This window comes from Ooceraea biroi, chromosome 1 (genome assembly GCF_003672135.1).
Source record: "Ooceraea biroi isolate clonal line C1 chromosome 1, Obir_v5.4, whole genome shotgun sequence".
Taxonomy (NCBI): domain Eukaryota; kingdom Metazoa; phylum Arthropoda; class Insecta; order Hymenoptera; family Formicidae; genus Ooceraea; species Ooceraea biroi.
This window is the reverse complement of record NC_039506.1, coordinates 6,911,682-6,930,205: the sequence shown is the minus strand read 5'-3', so window position 1 is coordinate 6,930,205 and position 18,524 is coordinate 6,911,682. Positions and strand designations below refer to the sequence as shown.

At 43.5% G+C, this 18,524-nt stretch overlaps 1 protein-coding gene across 1 annotated transcript; it reads right to left on the bottom strand.

The window, feature by feature from the left end:
- Positions 1-379: 379 nt before the first annotated feature.
- Positions 380-18,209, bottom strand: LOC105285467 (F-box/LRR-repeat protein 20). The gene is given in 14 exon segments (XM_011349694.3): positions 380-5,029; positions 5,501-5,691; positions 5,694-5,715; positions 5,846-5,947; positions 6,031-6,222; positions 6,688-6,698; positions 6,701-6,810; positions 6,812-6,958; positions 6,960-7,144; positions 7,247-7,316; positions 7,318-7,374; positions 7,889-7,956; positions 8,278-8,526; positions 18,035-18,209. Coding segments are annotated over 14 exon segments (1,542 nt in total). The 5' UTR covers positions 18,065-18,209; the 3' UTR covers positions 380-4,921.
- Positions 18,210-18,524: the final 315 nt, after the last annotated feature.

The following is an 18,524-nucleotide window of genomic DNA, read 5'->3' as shown; positions in this document are numbered from 1 at the left end:
CGAAGCCTCGAGCATAAAATCAACGTCTAATTCAAATTTACAATGAAACGGGTAATCAACGCCAAGTTCTTGCGCTCCTCCAAAATTCTCTCCTACCACAAAAATATATAGATACACAGAGGAAGCTATAACGCTATAGAGTAATAAGTTATCCGCTTCAAATAGTCATCCTTAACGCCATGTTCTTTTTTAATATATTATATTGTAAAAATATTTTATACAATTATTTATACAATAAACGCGACTTTATCTTAAATACTTGCAATTTAAACATTCATATTTTTAAGTATCTGAAATTTTCTGACTCTGCTTTGCAGCATCTAACTTCGCGGTGCACGGATGGAGGGTGCGACGCGAATAAAATAAAGATAGTCGATGATTTGTCTCGAATATATTTTATTATACATACATTAATGAAAATATATACATGGTAGACTGCAGCTTCTCGAAGCAGCGAAGTGTCAATATAATTAGCTACAGTAATCGTACGCGAATCTGTTCTTTCTTTTTTTTTTTTCTTTTCGACGTCCTCTCGATAGCCGAGGTTGTCGAGGTTGTCGGGAGGCACGTGTAGGCCGACACGTGTAGACCATGGATGTTGCACATGAAACGTTTCTGGAGTTTCCGTTATATCTTAAAACGGCTGATTGATAACGGTCGATTCCGATCCGTTTCCGACTCGACGAATCGTCGACGGTTTGTCGCGAGCATTACGAGACGGACCGTGACAATCCGTCGATACACGCAGCGGTGGTTGCCAGGATACTTTCGCTGACTTCGAATTAATATCTGAATCTTTATATATGTATTTTTCTCTCTCTCTCTTTCTCTCTCTCTATCTCTCTCACACGCACCCTCTCGCCCTTTCACTCTTTCCTCTCTCGCTCGCGTTTTCTCTCTCTCTCTTTCTTTCTCTCTCTCTCTCTCTCTCTTTCTTTCTCTCTCTTCGTATTCACAGCCTTCCTATTCCGACCTACTCAGCCTTTCCTTACACAGCCAAACACTTGCTCGATCACACGGCATCAATGCTTCGATCTCTTATCTCCTTAATTATCGTTACAACACGATTCAACGGTGACAACTGCGGATTATTACAATTGATTAAACTGTAAGTGGCGATCTTCGAAAGTGTGATGGGTTTACTTTGTCGCTTTTCATCTGTTCCCCTCTCTCTTTCTCTTTCTCCCTAACTCGCAGAAATTTTAAATTTCTGAAAATTCCGCACGCCCAGATCAAAGGGGTTCCCGACAGGCTCTTACGTCTCGCGGTCATCAAACTGCGCTTCGTTCACAGGATAACGCAATGTAAAATCAACGATAACAGTAATGACTTCCAAGTGACGGGGCGATTAACGACAATTGATACTAGAGTCTCTGCGGATCTCCTCCGGTCAGTATCATTACGCGTGTACAATCCGCTGTCCGCCGACGCCCAGATACGCCGAGCTAAACTTTGGTTCAGCCAAACAACATTCTACGAGCGTTACAATCTGTCGCGCGCGGCGAGCGGTCTCAACGTCGGTCAATAACAATTTCAGATACAGAGAGTAGTTTTGTAACATTTCAGGCACTGCGATTGACTTTGTATTTTGAGTTTAGCTCGTGTATCGGGCAGCGCTTGGACTCAATCCGTTGGCATATCGATCGCGAAACTGTCGGAGAACTTTCGCGGCCCTTCTCGTTGCGGGCCGGCATCGCGCATCGCGCAAGTCTCTCGATCTTTGGGCATCGGCCGAGAGATTTGCGCGACGTGAAAGTCCCTCCGTTTTCTCTCCCATTCCGCACGGCGAAGAGAAAATCACGATCGGGTCCCAACGCGACGCGAGAAACAATCCCTGCCCCGGAGGTGCTCGGAGGAAACGGAAAACGCAAATGCTCGCAACGAGATTCGCGAGAGGTCGGAAAGCCTTGCATGAGTGCGGATAGCATGTGGTGTGTGTAATTGTGTGTCCTGCATCATCGCGGTTACGTCATGCGCGCGTAATCATACATTATCACTTATAATTATTAACCTGACTTCGAACGACACGTTTACAATGATCACGTTACTCCTCTAGGGATGACATGCAGCGTATAAAACATATCTTATCTATATATTTATTTAATGTTGTATATATATATACATATATATATATGTACATATATATATATAGATATATATATATACATATATATATATTTATATTTATATTTATATTTATATATCTAGGTTGCCGCATCCGTTATTTCTGTGTGTTACACGCTATATACTCAATATATATACGCGGTACGTCTCTTACACGCTACCAAAGGATTAACAATCGGTACTTCGTGTTTCTCCTTTCTTCAATTATCCCGTTGTTCTCGCGCGACGACACGGCGTGTCGTCGCGCCGCCGGGTATTCACGTATTCGCGATTCACGAATCAAAAACAGAGGAAGGAAAACGAGGCGCGTCCCGCGTCTGACGGATATTGCACTTCGAAATCTGGACCGTTTATAATTCCGCGTTTTTGGTCTCCGACCGGCCATTAACACGCCCGAAATGCGTCCTCGGCTGCTTCAGTAAAAATCTGGCAAGAGTACGCTTCTAAAAATATAGCCAATGCGCGTAGAGTGTCTTTTGTATTCAAAATAAGCTTTGTCGATTCGAAACCCAAATCCGTTCCGTCGTGTGAGAACCTTCGAGGAAAGTTGCGCTGTGGAATTTCCTCGTGTACAATTAAATCGGAAAATCGCAATCCACAAGTACGAGGGGCAGTTCGTTCCTCTCCTCTCGCGGTCTATTCCTGGCCTCAGGAATTCCCGTGTTCGATATTCCGCGTCTTGTAATAAACTGCTCGTCCCTCTTTCTCCTCTCTCTCTCTCTCTCTCTTTAGCGCCTGCGAAGATCCCGCAGAAATTGGTTGCGTCGTCGAGCAATACCGTGATCTTCCAATTGAAAGACGTTGCCGATCTCACGATCGGACTTTACACATGCAATGGACCAAAGGATTAAACGTCTTTTTTTCTACATTTAGTTGCTTATTTGTTCTTCACCACCGGGCACATCGTCACTGCAGTCACGGAGCATCCAGGGATGATCGCGTTGACGATGATCGCGCGCGGGAATCGCCAATTTACCGCTTCTCACGATACGTCCGTGCCTTTATGATACTGCCGCCATTCCGTTTTTTTTCTTTTTTCTTTTAACCTAGGCTTAAAAAGTAAAAATACCGGCGTTGTTTCGCCGCCGGCACGAAGTTAATCGGTTTAACACATTAACGGTTTGATTCGTTTGTCAGTCTGTGCTCTCCTAGTCCATGACGAGTTACAAAAAAACGAAATAATAATAATAGTAATAATAATAAAACAGAAACATAAAAGAATAGATGATCGGGCTGTCGAGGAGGAGTTACGTTTACACGGGACTCGAAAGTACGATTCACGGGCGGAAATATACCGTCTGCCCGCGAATCGATGTAAAATGCGTCGCTCGCGTGCTACCGCTAAACTGCGCTAGTAACGGTAGTCGTACGAGTCTTGAAAGACAATACTCGAGCAATTCTCTCTCTCTTTTTCTCTTGCCTCCCTCTCTCTCTCTCTCTCTCTCTCTTGCTCTTTCGCTTTTCCTTTGTGTCTCGAGTGTCCACACAATCACAATATGTCGAAATTTCCATCGTTAAAGTTGAATTGTGCGCCCTTTTTTTAACGCGAGAAACGTCGCGTCATGCGTTTTTCTCCTTTTTTTTCTCTTTTTCCTTTTTTGGTTTTTTTTCTTTTTTTTACGGAAGGAAAGAAATTCGTAGGTATTCGCTTGATAATTACGTATGCGCGATCCGTTAATACTTTTTAAACAGACACCGAGAAGAAACATTTCCACCGAACGTATTTCGTCGGTACGTACATGTCTATGTTATACGATAAACGATAATAATATCCTAAATGTATCATTATACGACGAGATTCGATTCGCGGTTCCTATACCGTATTTGTTCCTTTTTTTTTACTTTTGCTTCTCCGTTTTGCTCGTTTTATCAATAGCATTATAGGCAGTGTTCGTTGAGAAACTGCTACGGTTGCACACCGAAGAATGTGCAAAATTCGATTCGTGGATACGATTGCGCGCACTTACGCTCGACTCCCGTTGCCCTTAAAAACTACCGTCTTCTTCCTCGCCGCCATCGGTATGCACGCGGGTGTCCATTAAGATATTTATAAGACATTTATAAGACGTGTAACTTAAAATAAGTATCTCATGTTTATCGAGCAACGTAAATCGTTGAACTTGCTCGCGCTAACGCTAAGAGAAACGTTAATCAAAATAAGCCGCTCGCTTTTAAAGACGTCGCTCAGTGTAGCGCGAGAGTGGACTGAGAAAGCGCGTCGTTCCTTGCCGCGGACAAGCATCATGCTAAATGAGGATCATAGAGACGATGGAACGTCGCTAAGGAAACCTGAGAATTTCTTTCCTTTGCAGACTAACTTCCCGCGCGTAATATAACCGAGATAGCAGCGATGCACGTCCGTGATAACGGAGTACAAATAGAAATAATAGTAAGTGTAGTAGTAATAACAGCGGTAGTAGTAGCAGCAATAATAGTAGTTGTAGTAATGGTAGTAATGGTAGCAACAGCAGCAGCAGCAACAGCAGCAGCAGCAGCAGCGGTCGTAGCGGTAATTGCAGTAGTAGCATCAGTGGCTATGTGTTGATGATGGTGACGTACTTCACTCGTTGTGTGTATGGAGCTTGAATCGATTTCTAACGATTTGCAATTGACAACGAGTCCCGTTTCTCACTTATCAGTGCGCGATGAGCAACCAGAGCCGCTCCTCCGGTAACCACGAGAGAGAGGTCCCCACAATCGCCGTAGCCAGCGACCACCGATAAAAATCCACTGTGATCCCGTGGGTCTAATATCGGACGATTCTTTTTTACTTCGGAGTTAGGAGTTGAAGGCAAAATCACAGAATGACGCAGCACCGACAGTATCGTTGTCGCGAGGCTCCCGCACTGGGTGGCGGTGTCGGCGGTGCGAAATACGCGTGCACCTTTAAGTTCGGTAGGTGGGCCTGAAACAGGACGAACGACGATTTAATGTTGATGTCCATAATAAATTCACAGCATTAATCAATCAGCGGTAACCAACAGAGGCAACGAGTCTCTGCAGTCGATACGGTCTTGCGACTCTTGTGCGCGCGGTGCGTTTAGCAACAAAAACAGAAAGAAAAAGAAGCGAGAGAAAGGCGAACATTCTAAGTTTGTATTAGTCTGTAGACAGTGTATTATAAACCGTGCTCACGAGGCCGTTAAAAGCGTGATTCATCGGCAAGCGGAAAAAGCGACATTAATTACATTCCGTTCGAAGCATCGTAATGACGTGGAATTATGCTTTTTGCGGAATGCACGATTTACAATTCACAGTTCAATTGCGTGATATGCAAATGTCGCGTGCTAAATGTAATCTTTTTTTTTCTGCTTAGTGCGCTTCTGCGTATAACGCGCGATTGTCGGATAAAAATACTGATAAAACGGGACAATACTCTGAGTTTACGTATGCCCTCTCTGGTAATGTGTAGGCAGTCGTAAAGTTCGATACGCTCAAGATTGTGGCAGGCCTGCATCAGATGGTTCAGACCGTTGTCCGTGATGTTCGGGCAGTTGTCCAGCTCCAAGACGGCTAGGTGTTCCGCCGCGCAAGGCGACAGCGCGATTTGTCGGAGGCCTTCGTCGTGATCTGCTCGCAGTGTGACAGACTCTGTACGCGGAAATGGCAAACGTGACTCTCTCTCGCATTCCATTGTCGTAGCACTCAATATGGATATGCTAAACGCTCTACTTGCTCGCGGTATTTAAAGAATGTCGATGTTTAAAGCTCAGACACTCACTAGTTTCTCCAACCTCGGGCAACCCATCGCCAGGTGAGTGAGGGTGGCGTCGGTGATTAAAAGGCACTCTTCCAGATCCATCTTCTCGAGTAGTTTGCAGTTCTGAAAGTCGAAAGTTGAATAGAGTTTCGCTATTCGCGCGCATTTACGAACAAACGAGCGGCTCGCTCGCCAGATCAACTCACTCTCGCGAGGGCCTGAAAGCCCGTATCCGTGAAATGGGTGCACGCGACGCACTCGAGTACACTGAGGAGTGGACAGTGTTGTGCCAGGCTAATCAACGTCGCGTCCGTTAAATTGGGGCAATTCGACAGGCAAACGTAATGCAGCCGTGGACACCGTTCGCTAAGTTCTCTAACTCCGTCGTCCGTTATATTCTGCAACAAAGATCCTAAGATGATTTTCAATGCTTGCAATGCAACGTCCACGCTTCTTAAATCGCGCAGAAATTTATGAATAAAATTATATTATATACTTTGAACGTACGTAATTTTCATCAATTATGTAAAATTTGTTGCCGACTAGATATGAATAATGAAATTCTTGAATATTGGCACGATCATAAATTTCATACTTATTTCCGTATTAAATCATAAAATCTCCGTGTTATTAAATCTAATACAAGCTGCAAATATTGCTTGACGCGAATAACGTTTCCCCACTTTCTCGGCTCGAAGAGAGAAACCGCCAATTTCTCTTTTCAGTGAACGAGTCTCGTCTCGACGAGAAGCACGGCAGAGCAATACTCGTCGGCGACAAATCCACCGTGCGGCGTCTATCGACGGCCGCAATTGTTCCTCTTTGCGTAACACGCGGATTCGCGGAGTCAATGGGATAAGTACCCTGCATTCGGTAGATTGATGGCTTCGAGATTAGGACAGTAGCGCGCTAAGCACATCACGGCCTTGTCCGTCAGCTGGCGGCATCCCTTGCTCAGAAAGCTCCGGAGCTCCGGGCAGCCTTGGCGAGCGCGTCAACCCGTTGTCGGTGAGCAACTCACACCACGAGAGGTTGATGTGAGTGAGTAGCGGGCAACCGGCCGCGAGATCCTTCAGGGACATGTCCGTTATCTCGGGACACGAGTCCAGATTCAGTCGCTGCAGCTTGGGCAGTGGCTGCTGAGGGCGCGCAGGTCGCGTCCGAGATCCTCTTGCACTGGCTCAGATTGAGCTCCTCGATATTAGGACACGATTGGGCTAGGGTGCGCATCGAGTTGTTGCCGATACTCTGGCATCCCTTGAGCGAGAGCTGCCTGAGAAATCCGCCACAACGCCTCGAGATATTTTCTATCACTGGTCCCTACGCAAGAAAACATACCATCCATCGTTATCCTACTGCGCTAATCGCGAGCCGAAGGTACACAGAATATGCAATAAAAGTGGCGATTGGATCCCTATTTACCTCCACATCTCGTTGAAAGTCGAAGAGATCGATCCTCTGCCAATTGGACCCATCGAGCGCTAACACGTCCAGCCTTGCTCACTTGGGCACAACGGCATAGTGATACGACATCGAGGTATGAAAAAATTCTGTCAATCACAGAGGAGACCTGTTAATGCGAGTGTGTCTCGCGATTACTTAACACCTTGCGAACGTCAAATGTGGACTCAAGCTTTTCGCGGAACTGATGAGAACGTAAAGCGTTTACGTGCACGTACCAAACACGAAGGCTCCAAAAATAAAAAACATTTGAAATACGAAAAACCTGAGATAATAAATCTTCTATAAATACAAAATATCGTGACATAATTTTTGTTTCGTTTTTGGACAAACTTCTGAATAGAGAGCGATCCAAATATGTTTTCCACTTTATCGCTTTACGTAAGATTTCAAATATAAACGTAACGACATAATGTGCTGACATATAAGATAAAATATCTAGGTTTATAGATCAAGGATGTAATGGATATTCCTGTATTGCATTTCACCGTCGAAATAGATTGTCTGGTCGATAATTCTAATCATCTCATCGTGCTAAGACTGACTCGTTCCCAACGTATTAAGCATATTGAATGTGTTTAGGCGTCGGCAAAGTTCTCGTACCTGAGTAGCAATTCTTTTGGCAGTTTCTTGTTGATCTGCGCCTCGTCATCGTGAAATACCCATGTTAGCTGCAACGAGAGAGGGACATAATTTATACGACGTGATGATACGTCGAGGACCATGGGCCATCGGCAGCCGCGCTCACGTTATTGCTCGCGACAAATGTTCACAGAGAGAAGCTTGACATCCCGCCTCCGTTGTATGCACGGGTAAAGGGAACAAAAAGACAGGGAGAAGAGAGAGCAAGAAGGAGAGACAGGGAGAAAAGACGAGTGTTAAAAGCATACATTTTATGATGGGATATTAGAGACAGGGCAAGCTGGGGAGGGATGTGTATAGCAAAGCTCTAGCATCAGCATGACAGGATAGAGTTCTCTAAATTGACTAACCTGCATATAGGATTGCTTCATGGTAGTGACAGGGTTGTTGTGAGTATGCGATTGCGACGTGTAATAACCGCCCTGATGATGATAATGTTGTTGATGATGATGATGGTGATAATGGTGATGATAGGATGGATGCTGCTGCTTCCACCATTGTCCACCGGTACCGCTGCCTCCTTTTTCCGATTCCTCGATCGCCAGTACTTGGCTCCCTCCTCCCACTCCTCCCACTAATTGTTGGAGACTTACTTTTTTCTAAAAAATACATCCCAACGTGTCATCGCGCTTCAACAACGTGGCGATGCTCAAACTTTCATACGCATCGCCGTATTTCTAAATGAAAATTGTGATATCTCGCACGGTGTTTCCTTCCCATATGAAATCCTCATGTATGAAATCCGAGGGTTTCATACGTGAGAATGAGGTTTGAAGCCCATTTTAGCAATCGTTTGTCCATGATTATTCGTAATCTATTTTAAATATAATTTCGTATTAAACGGATGTTTTTGTTAATGGGCTTAAATTATAATGATTTTTGTTTATGTATCGAGTCTAGAGCTTTATTTGTCCGATTAATTGAATCTTTCATCTCAATTAATTATAGAGACATCAGTTGTGTAATCTGGTTTCCATTGATCATGTAATAATTATCGCTATCTCTCTTCCTCTGGTAATTATCATGTCATTGCTGAATTGTGGAAACACCTACGACCTCATCGTGTTCCAGATGCGCGACTTCCTTCCACATACTAATCGCCAATTAACAATTCATCGATCCCGGTGTGAACAATAGCGCATGCAAAATCAGGACTCAAATGATAGCACGTACGATCGGACAGTGAAACGATTGTTAATTCGCAAGTAAGGTACATGTCATATTTGTGATAAAAGCGAGCGCTTCCAATCGTGATCACCGCGACATCGTTAGTACAGTCCATCGCATACAGAAATTATTATTTCATAAAAAAGCGAACGCGGTGATACGAGATACACGTATGTCTCCGATTTGCTTTCTTTTGAAACAATAATTTTTCTTCTCATGCACATTCCTTGCGCGTGATAGACTGTACATCGACGCTTAAGTAACGGACAAGCACAATAAACAAAAACATTTTGTATTTCTAAAAACGGTCCTTATTAAAATTTTTATGTTAAAAAGGCAACATATCCATGTGTAAAGTTGTGCTGTGTTGATTGAATTGTATGTATTAAATTTATAATCAACTAATCTAAAAGTTAAAATAACATAAAATATTTTATATGTAATATATGTAATAGAAAGAATTCCACTCTACACAATCACCATATGTTAAACCTTTTTCAAATATTAAAGCGGCGATGACGCGTAGCGCGACATTATAATGAACCGTACAAATAACATTTTCCTTAAATAAAATTTAATATTATAAATATGTTCATTTTACATACAATTTCCTGAACATTCTAATTTTTCTACTAACTTTATATTAAATTACCTTATATATAATATTAATATCAGAGTTTGACATATTTGCATCATGTTAAATTAATATTTGCATTATGTTAAATTAACACAAAAATTTGAGTGGACCGTTTAGGACATGTAAAATGTGTTGAATTTAACACGAATCCTTTTGCTGTGTGCAATTGTGTGACATAATGCGATTCCGTTTCCTTCATTGAATGCAATATTTCCGAATTAATTCATATTATGTTCTCACATGATTCAAATCAGCGTGTGTTTCGTTAAAATTACATTTTTTTCTTAGCGTTCATGGACGCGTCTTGTTACATTCTCAATGAGGAAACGCGCTCACAAAATGCTTGATTCACGGAATTAATAGAAGTGGAAACATGCGACGAAGAGAAATGGAATATGCTGGATGTATGGGATAGGTACGCCAGTACTTTCAAGCGCAAGTTGTACCTGAATAAATCTCGAATATTTTTCTCGTCATTATTCTCAAAAAATGAAACGATGTGGTATGCGTACGTGATATGTGCAACCATGTGGACACGTACGTATCCTCCATATGCAATGATACATTGTAGCAAAGTTAATGTATCGCTTGCTCGTATATTTTATACTTTAGACATTGCATACATATACATATTAATATACAATCTATAATTATATATGTATATAGTATGGTTAAGCATGTATAAAGATGCGTGATTATGTAATGGTGACACTGGTCGATACTTATTAATTGGAAATTAAGCGGAATCTTAGAATACACCTACGGAAATATCAAGTGAAAAGATTTCACAAAGTTATCTATGTTGTTACCAAAATATTATCGGTTGAGATATTTATAGACGAGATATTTATATTAGAGATTAAGCAAAAGATAGTCAAGACCTTACATTTAGTATTTTGAAAGCTGTTCGAATAATGTAAAGATGAAAATATCAAATAATCATCCTGATAAAGACGCTTTGAACGAGTAAAATAGAAAACTTATTTTTCTCCTATCGATAGCTACAAAGAATAAATATTTTATACATCCTTTTCGTGCAAATTGTTGTTGTGTATTGTCAACGTTAACAATAAGTCAATAAATTCGCTTATGTCTGAGATATGTATGTAGAAACGATCTATACATAATATGCGAGATATATATATATATGGAAACGATCTATACATAATGAGGAACATATCCCATTTTGCATAGAATTAAGGATAGGAAGCAATTGTTACGGGCTGTAACGAAATAGGATACGAAATTATAATTTCCAATCAGTTTTTGTAAACGTTTATTTATTTAATGCCAATTCAGACAGGAATTTGTTTGTCTCAGTTTTCTTTGCGTCGAAAAGAAACTGAGAAATCATATTAGTATAATTTCAAATGTATTCAAATTTCTATAATTTCGTGTGTAAAAATTTTGGAAGAATTTGAATTTAGAATATAAATGTATCTTATTACATGTTTTGTACAATACGTATGCAAACAACAGCTACTTATGTGCGGCACAATTGTTTCCTACACATTCCGTGGTATCAACAAGTTACATTAATAGTGATGTAGATATGTTTTTTCATGGATACAGCAAGATTCTTCACATCCGCGCAAGGTATATTTGCAACATGCTCCTGTAAACTTAACAACAATATTATTACGCTATGATATATATCTATAACATAAAAAAACAAATTCAGCGGATAATTCTGAATGCGATATGTATGATACTACTACAGATAGAGTGTACGTGTATATTTGAGATTCATGCAGAATTGATCATGCATAATTCATCACGCAAATTCGTCTTATCTAAAACGACATTGGATAGCTTGACGAGTACTTTTAACAGTTTCTCGCTAATTGCCGGATATTTGCGTATGCGTAAATAGATCCCGAATTGAACCTCTAAACTGCACAATAAAGCTTCATGCTTAATGATCCGCCAATGATTCACGATCATTAGTGATGATGTGATGATTCGATCAATGAGTCTCAGAGAAAGAAAGAAAGAGAGAAATAGAGATATCTGTAGATGCAGATGAAAGCGCGTAGGAAATTTTACAGGCGCGAGTCCACTCTTAACATGCGGTCACCTCAAGCGAGAAATGATTCGTCCTCGGATTTTCCCGTGGTATTCGCGTGCGAGGGTTTATTTTACCCCGGCCGTGAAATTGGGATACGTCCTTTCGTCATTGTGCGCGTCCTTGGGATAAAGCGTCTGGAAGCGCTTTTATCAATAATGACTGTGCACATGGATCGCGCGGACGCGGCCCTCCCCGGGCTACCATGTCTTATCGCATGAAGTATGCAGGCGTTGCATAAAATTGTACAGGATAATGAGGTGGCCGGGGTCAACCGATAGCCATCGATAGCGACGAAGATACGCGTTCGACCTTAAACCGTAAAATATGAGCGCGGGTCTCGTGAGCGCGTAACTACGACTCGTATAATCGGGAATCGTCCTCGCCGCGAAATGGCAAGAATAGCCGGCGCGCGAGGGAAGATCCGTTTCTATTTTGCATTCTAAAACGCATTGCAATTCAAGCATCGTGATCCCTTCCCTTCGCCCTCCCACCTTCCCAGTTTCCGTCAGTCAAATGAATTTTACATCTTCGCGAGCGAGAAAATATAGTGCTCTCTCTCGCGGTAATTAATTTTATTCAAACGACGTAATCGTTTCTTGACGGGCGACAAAATATATATGTATACTCTTGATCGAGCGCCAAAATTTCCAGGTGCGCGCAAAAGTCGCTCATATCAATTCCGAGAAAAGCCAGTTAAACGTACTGATAAACTTATTGTAGGCCGACCGTGCTCGAGATTAGACCAGTCTTTGCGTTACTGTAAACAACTTAATGCGCGAGCGTCGACTTTAATGGAGCGATAGCGTTCGCCGTTTTTCTCACTGCAGGTTGAAGCGCGTTCGCGGATCCTCGGCGCGGTGCGAATTAATAACTGTATTATGACTTTACTTCGGGAACTAATTACATTTCAGAACACATTCTCCAACGCGAGTCGTACGTACGTAGCGCACAAACGTACCACCGTGTCAGGCATTTTATAACTAATCAAATCTCAAGATACGTGTGGTACTGCGATTTTCACTGGATGCATCGGCAGCCGCTCTCTTGGCCTCGGCTGGCCGTTTCTCGGATTTTGCTCGCGGTGCGCTCGCGCGGTATTTTGCCGCGGTATTTCGCGCGAGCGCGCCCAGAAGCGGCAAAATAAACGGACATTGATTCGGCATTCGCCTTAAATACACACGCGCATGCCGCTGTCTAACATAGCATAACATATGCACCGCGTCGCATCGCGCGTTAAACGCGGAAGACAAATAGCGGCGGGCCGTAAACAAAGTGCGCAAATCGCAGGAGATGCGACACGTATGACGCGGGGCGAGGACCCGCGCGACGCCACCGCGTCAATACGATTGCCTCCTATTATTCCTTATCTTTATCGAGGAGACCCGACGAGCGCGGGGTATTATGAGCGGCAAGTGTGGGCCGTCAAGAATCTCGCTGTTTCGCAACCGAAAAAAAAGATCGAGGACGTTCTAAAGAAGTCGTTGATAACTCGATGAGAAATATCGTCTCGTATTCCTAGTACATATCCCTAGGATCTGATTCGATTCCATTTGATTGGCCATTCAAACGAAATTTGTTCTAATTAATCGATCCTGATTGACTTTCATCCGATTGGCGCAATTGGCGGCGCTTCAGGCTTCATTTCATTCGTGTTAGTACCGTTATCTCTCGGATTATTATTTTTTTTTTACTTATTTATTTAAATGATTAAGTATTTTTTGTATTTATTTAATATAATTTTATTTATATGTATAATTTTCTTTTCTTTTATTATATCTTCTTGCTTTACTTATATAATTTGATGTAGTCTTTATTTAGAGTACGTAGTATTATAGAGTGATCGTCTTTACAAGACGCACACTTTCTGCTGTTTGGATGACACATTCGGACTTTGTTAGATATCGTTCCACCGTGCGCCTGAGCACGATGCAACGTGACGTCATTCCGCGTGCGCGTTGCGCGCCGAATGTCGCGCGCGCCTCGCAGTTTCTGTTTACGAGCCTCCTGCGATCGCCTCTTGCCACGCGATTCTCCTGAAATCCCGTTCGAGTCCCTCTTTAATCTGCCCCGGCGTTATCGAAGTTTGAATAGCATCTCTGGATAGTATATCTATCATAGTGGATATATTAATCGAGATTAGGGATGGTTATTACATTGAAAAAACGCTGATACACCGACACTTGACTGTATCAATCGAGCAATGTTACAGGAGGTTAAATGCTGGAGAAATTGAATCTCTCCATGTTCAATGTCATCAGAAGAATTCCACGAACAATGGAGTACGTAGATTAGCAAATCACATTTCTATTTTACATGCGTTATCTCTGATATCACACGAAGAGCAATGATATAAATATTTTAGACACATGCTGCGATTCTCGACATCAAAATTGTACCTCGATAATTAATAAATAGATCACCCGACCTGCATGCACAAAAAAAGAAAGAAAAACATTGCAGCATTTGTAAATCGTAAAGAATGCTGAATAAAATTAATTAGAAATTCTGCAAGCAATTTACCAAATAGATCAAGATCGGCAATAAACGAAAAAAAAAGAGGCTAAAGGACACACTCAGGCGGATATTTGCGGCTTCTATGTTAATAATAGATTTGAAACGAAAGGTGCGCGCATAGCACACCCGCGACCTCTATCGCGTTGCATCGCATCGTTGATATGCCGTTACGGCTTCTGGCTCGTGAAAAATCGCATTGTCCGCTCGTGACGAAGAAACGCGCCTACGAGACGCTCGGACGGACAAGTTTGCCTGAGAAAGGCAAATGTTTGCTCTGACATAGCGTAATCTAATCTGTCGACTAATACGAAATTATGAATAAAAACACCGCGAATAACGAATAACCTCGAGAGATCACCAAGAATCTGGCATCTGTCCCGATCCGTTTACAACCGCCGCGACAACTTACATGCGAGAGAAAGATCGAAAGATTTTCGTTAATCGATATTCGATATATCGGAGCATATCTGTACGCATTATGCGTAACGAAGACTCTCTCGTTACACACATATTCACGTATGCAAATAAAAGGAATCGATAAAAAGAGCAGGTCATGTTTACATGAACAACCGGAAACCAGGCGGCATTAATGCGAAATATGTCGGTAGCGAACACGCCATCGCATTGTTTGCTCAATTGTTCGGGACGATTAAAAAGTCGCACGGCCTCGCAAGGCCTCGCGATGCGAAATCTCGGGGGTACCGGCCGTGTCGATGGCCGAGAGGGAACCGTTCGTGACGCGGACGACACGCGCCGATGCATGTCCTCCTCCTCCTCCTCTTCGCGGAATCACGAGCGCGGATGCGTTGCTAAGAAGTCGGATTCCGCGGAACTGCGAACGACGACGCCGTCGCCGCCATCGCTTACATTTCGGCGCCGAGCTTACATCCGGTGCGCGCGACGTGATCATCGGCAGAGGACGACCGCATTTCGCGACCACATCACGCGATAGCCATAAGATTCGGCCGAATGGACGGACGGAAAACGGACGTCACGTGATTCGTCACGGCAGATGTAGAGCCGACATTGTTAGTTCACGAAGCGTCAAGGCGTTTAAGTTTTTCGAAGATGAAAACAGATCTTTTCAGCAAATCGAACTCCGAGAGTACCGGGAATAATTTGTTATTCCTCCTTGGGATCTGAAGCAAACTGTAATTATACTTCACTATACTTAAGCGAATCGAACTTTGACGGTGAAAATAATTCGTTATTCCTCCTTGAGATCTAAAGCATGAACTTTAATTATACTTTACTGTACTTAATTTTAATTTGAGACTTATTTAGCGCGTTTGGGTGCAATTTCACGTTCAACATGATAAAAAGCGGAGAGATTTATGATCTTCCTCGATACTTTCGGTCGGGAAAAATTCGTTGAGATTTCACAACACTGTGCAACTCGACTTCCCATCAATTCTAATATATCGTGTGAATTTATATTTTATATTAATATTTTTATCAATTATTTACGTAAATGTTACTACATATTAAAACGCACGATTTGTCGTTTCTATGTGCGTAGAGCCTGTTGCACGTCAATAACTTTTTGCAATTTGCAGCTCATGAATGAAGTAATAAAAATAGCAGTCGCAGAAATGCATTATATTTGCGGAGGCTGTAACAACATAGTGTCGTATTCAAGCGTTTCACTCGAGTTTTAACTGAAAACAGGTAAAATAAAGGCATAATAACAAAATGGATTTGTCAGGGAGACTTTTTCATTAAAACATGTACTATTATATTTATACTATGTACATATATATAGCACGTATGTGCACAGATTCGTAATAGTTATAATCCAAATTAGTGAATATACGTTTAACCGACTGTGTTTTAATTCTTATTATTGACATTTTAAACAAAAATCAATATTTCAAATTGATAATGAAATCTGAGCATCGACTTGTCACTGAACGATACATTTTTTATGACCGAGGAATTTTTATTTCAATCCGATACAATATACGTTGTAATGTTATAAAAATAACGTGCTAAACACGCACTTGATATTCATACTACGTAGATTCAAACCAATAACACTTCTAACGTAACGTGCGTATTATCAACATATTCGCATTATCTAATCCAAACAGCAAGATAGCAAAGCAATCACAATGTACAACAAAAGCACGATCTACTATTACCAATACATTTCCAATGCAAAATTGGGATGAATTCTATTTTTCTAACGCACTCGTAAAAGTATCGAGTAATTTGCGCGTAATTTCACAAAGACAAAGTAACAATGATATCAGAGAGTGAATTAAATGGAGATACGTACTCGCTTTATATACATATTTACACACACACACACACACACACACACGTGCGCTCGCGCTCGCGCGCGCGCGCACGCACGTCACCTAATGCACTCTAAATCACCTAATCCCGACTGCAAGACGGCGAGGCATATCGACTACGAAAACACGGTCCATTCACAGCTTCTTGCTTATCGCTATCGGGGCACATTGTTATCGGGAGCGCGGCACGCGCGCGCTAACTGTTTACGCGTCTACAAAGCGCGCGTTCGGCGTCCTCGCGTCCCGTATCGGTGTCGTCGCGACGGCGAGCGTCGCGTCGCGTTGCGCTGCATGCGTGCATTGCGTCGCGTCGTTTTACTGTATTGTGTTGTATCGCACCGTCTCGCCGAGAAAGATCGACGTCCGAGGAGGCGCGCGCGAAGGCCGATGCGCTCCGTCGTCACGACGTCGGTCGTCGCGGAGCACGGACGTACGTCGATTCGCAGCGTCGTGATTGTCAACCAACAACGGGACGCTCATCGACATTCCGACCGCGCACGAAGATTTCTGCACGCATCGTCATCATCATCATTATTATTATTATCATTATAATCATTATTGTCATGGTCATCATCGTCGGCGTAGGCTCAGTCTTCGTCTTTGTCGTTGTCGTCAAGTCATAGCTGCTCGAACGCCGTCGGAGCAAAGAACAAAGAAGAGGGTAGTAGCCAGAGCGCGGGGGAGGGGGAGGTGTGCATTTAACAACGAGAACGCACCGCTGACGACGTAGCCACTGCTGGCGGTCGCAGGAGCGAGAGCGAGACAGAGACAAAGACAGAGACAGAGAGAGGGAGTGAGATATAGAAAGGCAGAGTGAAAGAAAGGGAGAAATAAAGAATGACAGAAAGGAAGAACGGAAGGAAAGAAAAGACAAAGGACAAAGCAGGCAAGCAGGCTGGCTGGCAGGCAGGCTGGCTAGCTGGCTGGCTGGCTGCCTGGCTAGGCTCGCTCGCTCGGTTGTTTGGTCGGTCGATGAGAATATATACGTAGCACGCACGAAAAAGGCCGAGAATGACAGCATGTTGCCAACCAGCGAAGCGGTCAAGCAGCTAGTCAGCCAGTCAGCCAGTCAACTAGTCAGCCAGTCAAGCAGCTAGCCAGCTAGCTAGTCACAATAACCGAGAGGATGCCCTGGCGCATGACGCCTTCTCAACGCCGTTGTCCTTGTCGTAGGTCGTTGTCATCGTTATCGTCGTCGTAGTTGTCGTCGCTGTCGTGATAATAATAGAAATACACGGTAGCGGTAACAAGAATGCCCTTAGTAGCTGCCGCGCTTCGCGGAGGCCAGGGGAGCGGATCAGCTGTTCGCCTCGGCAATGACAACATTGAACACGCACGACCCCCCCTTGGACGTGTGGCACTCCGACGCGCGTTTCCGCGGCCGCGTTTCGCCGTCGGCGCGATGGCAACTCGCGTTGACTTACCTCGAGCCTGGTGCGCCCGGAGTGTATCATCCTTTTGCGTCGCGTTATTTTGCAAAACTTCCGGGAGTTCCCGCACGGTGCAATCGCAAAAAAAAAACGTCGCGCGGCCGAGCTAGTCGCTACGTTCCACGAGAGAAATGGCCGAGTCTACTGAATGCTCGACGTGCAGTTGCGGAGCGGGGGAGAGGGAAACAGAACGGTGCGCCGCCGCTTTCCGTTCACGCCGCGGGGAACGGCGCGCGGATTCGCCGCTCGCGGCCGACTTGACGACAGCGCGGCCAATCGGCGCGCCCGCAGCCATTGTTTACACGCTTCCGATTGGATCGTTATTTTTGAAGGAGTAGGGCGACGACGACGACGACGGCGACGACGTGCACTTCGTGTGCAACGACGTGAGAGGGGCATTCTCGATGCGTCGCGAGGCACAAAGGAAGCGAGAGTGTGCGCGCGCGAACGCGCGGTTGCAGTTGAGCAGTACAGAGCACGCTGT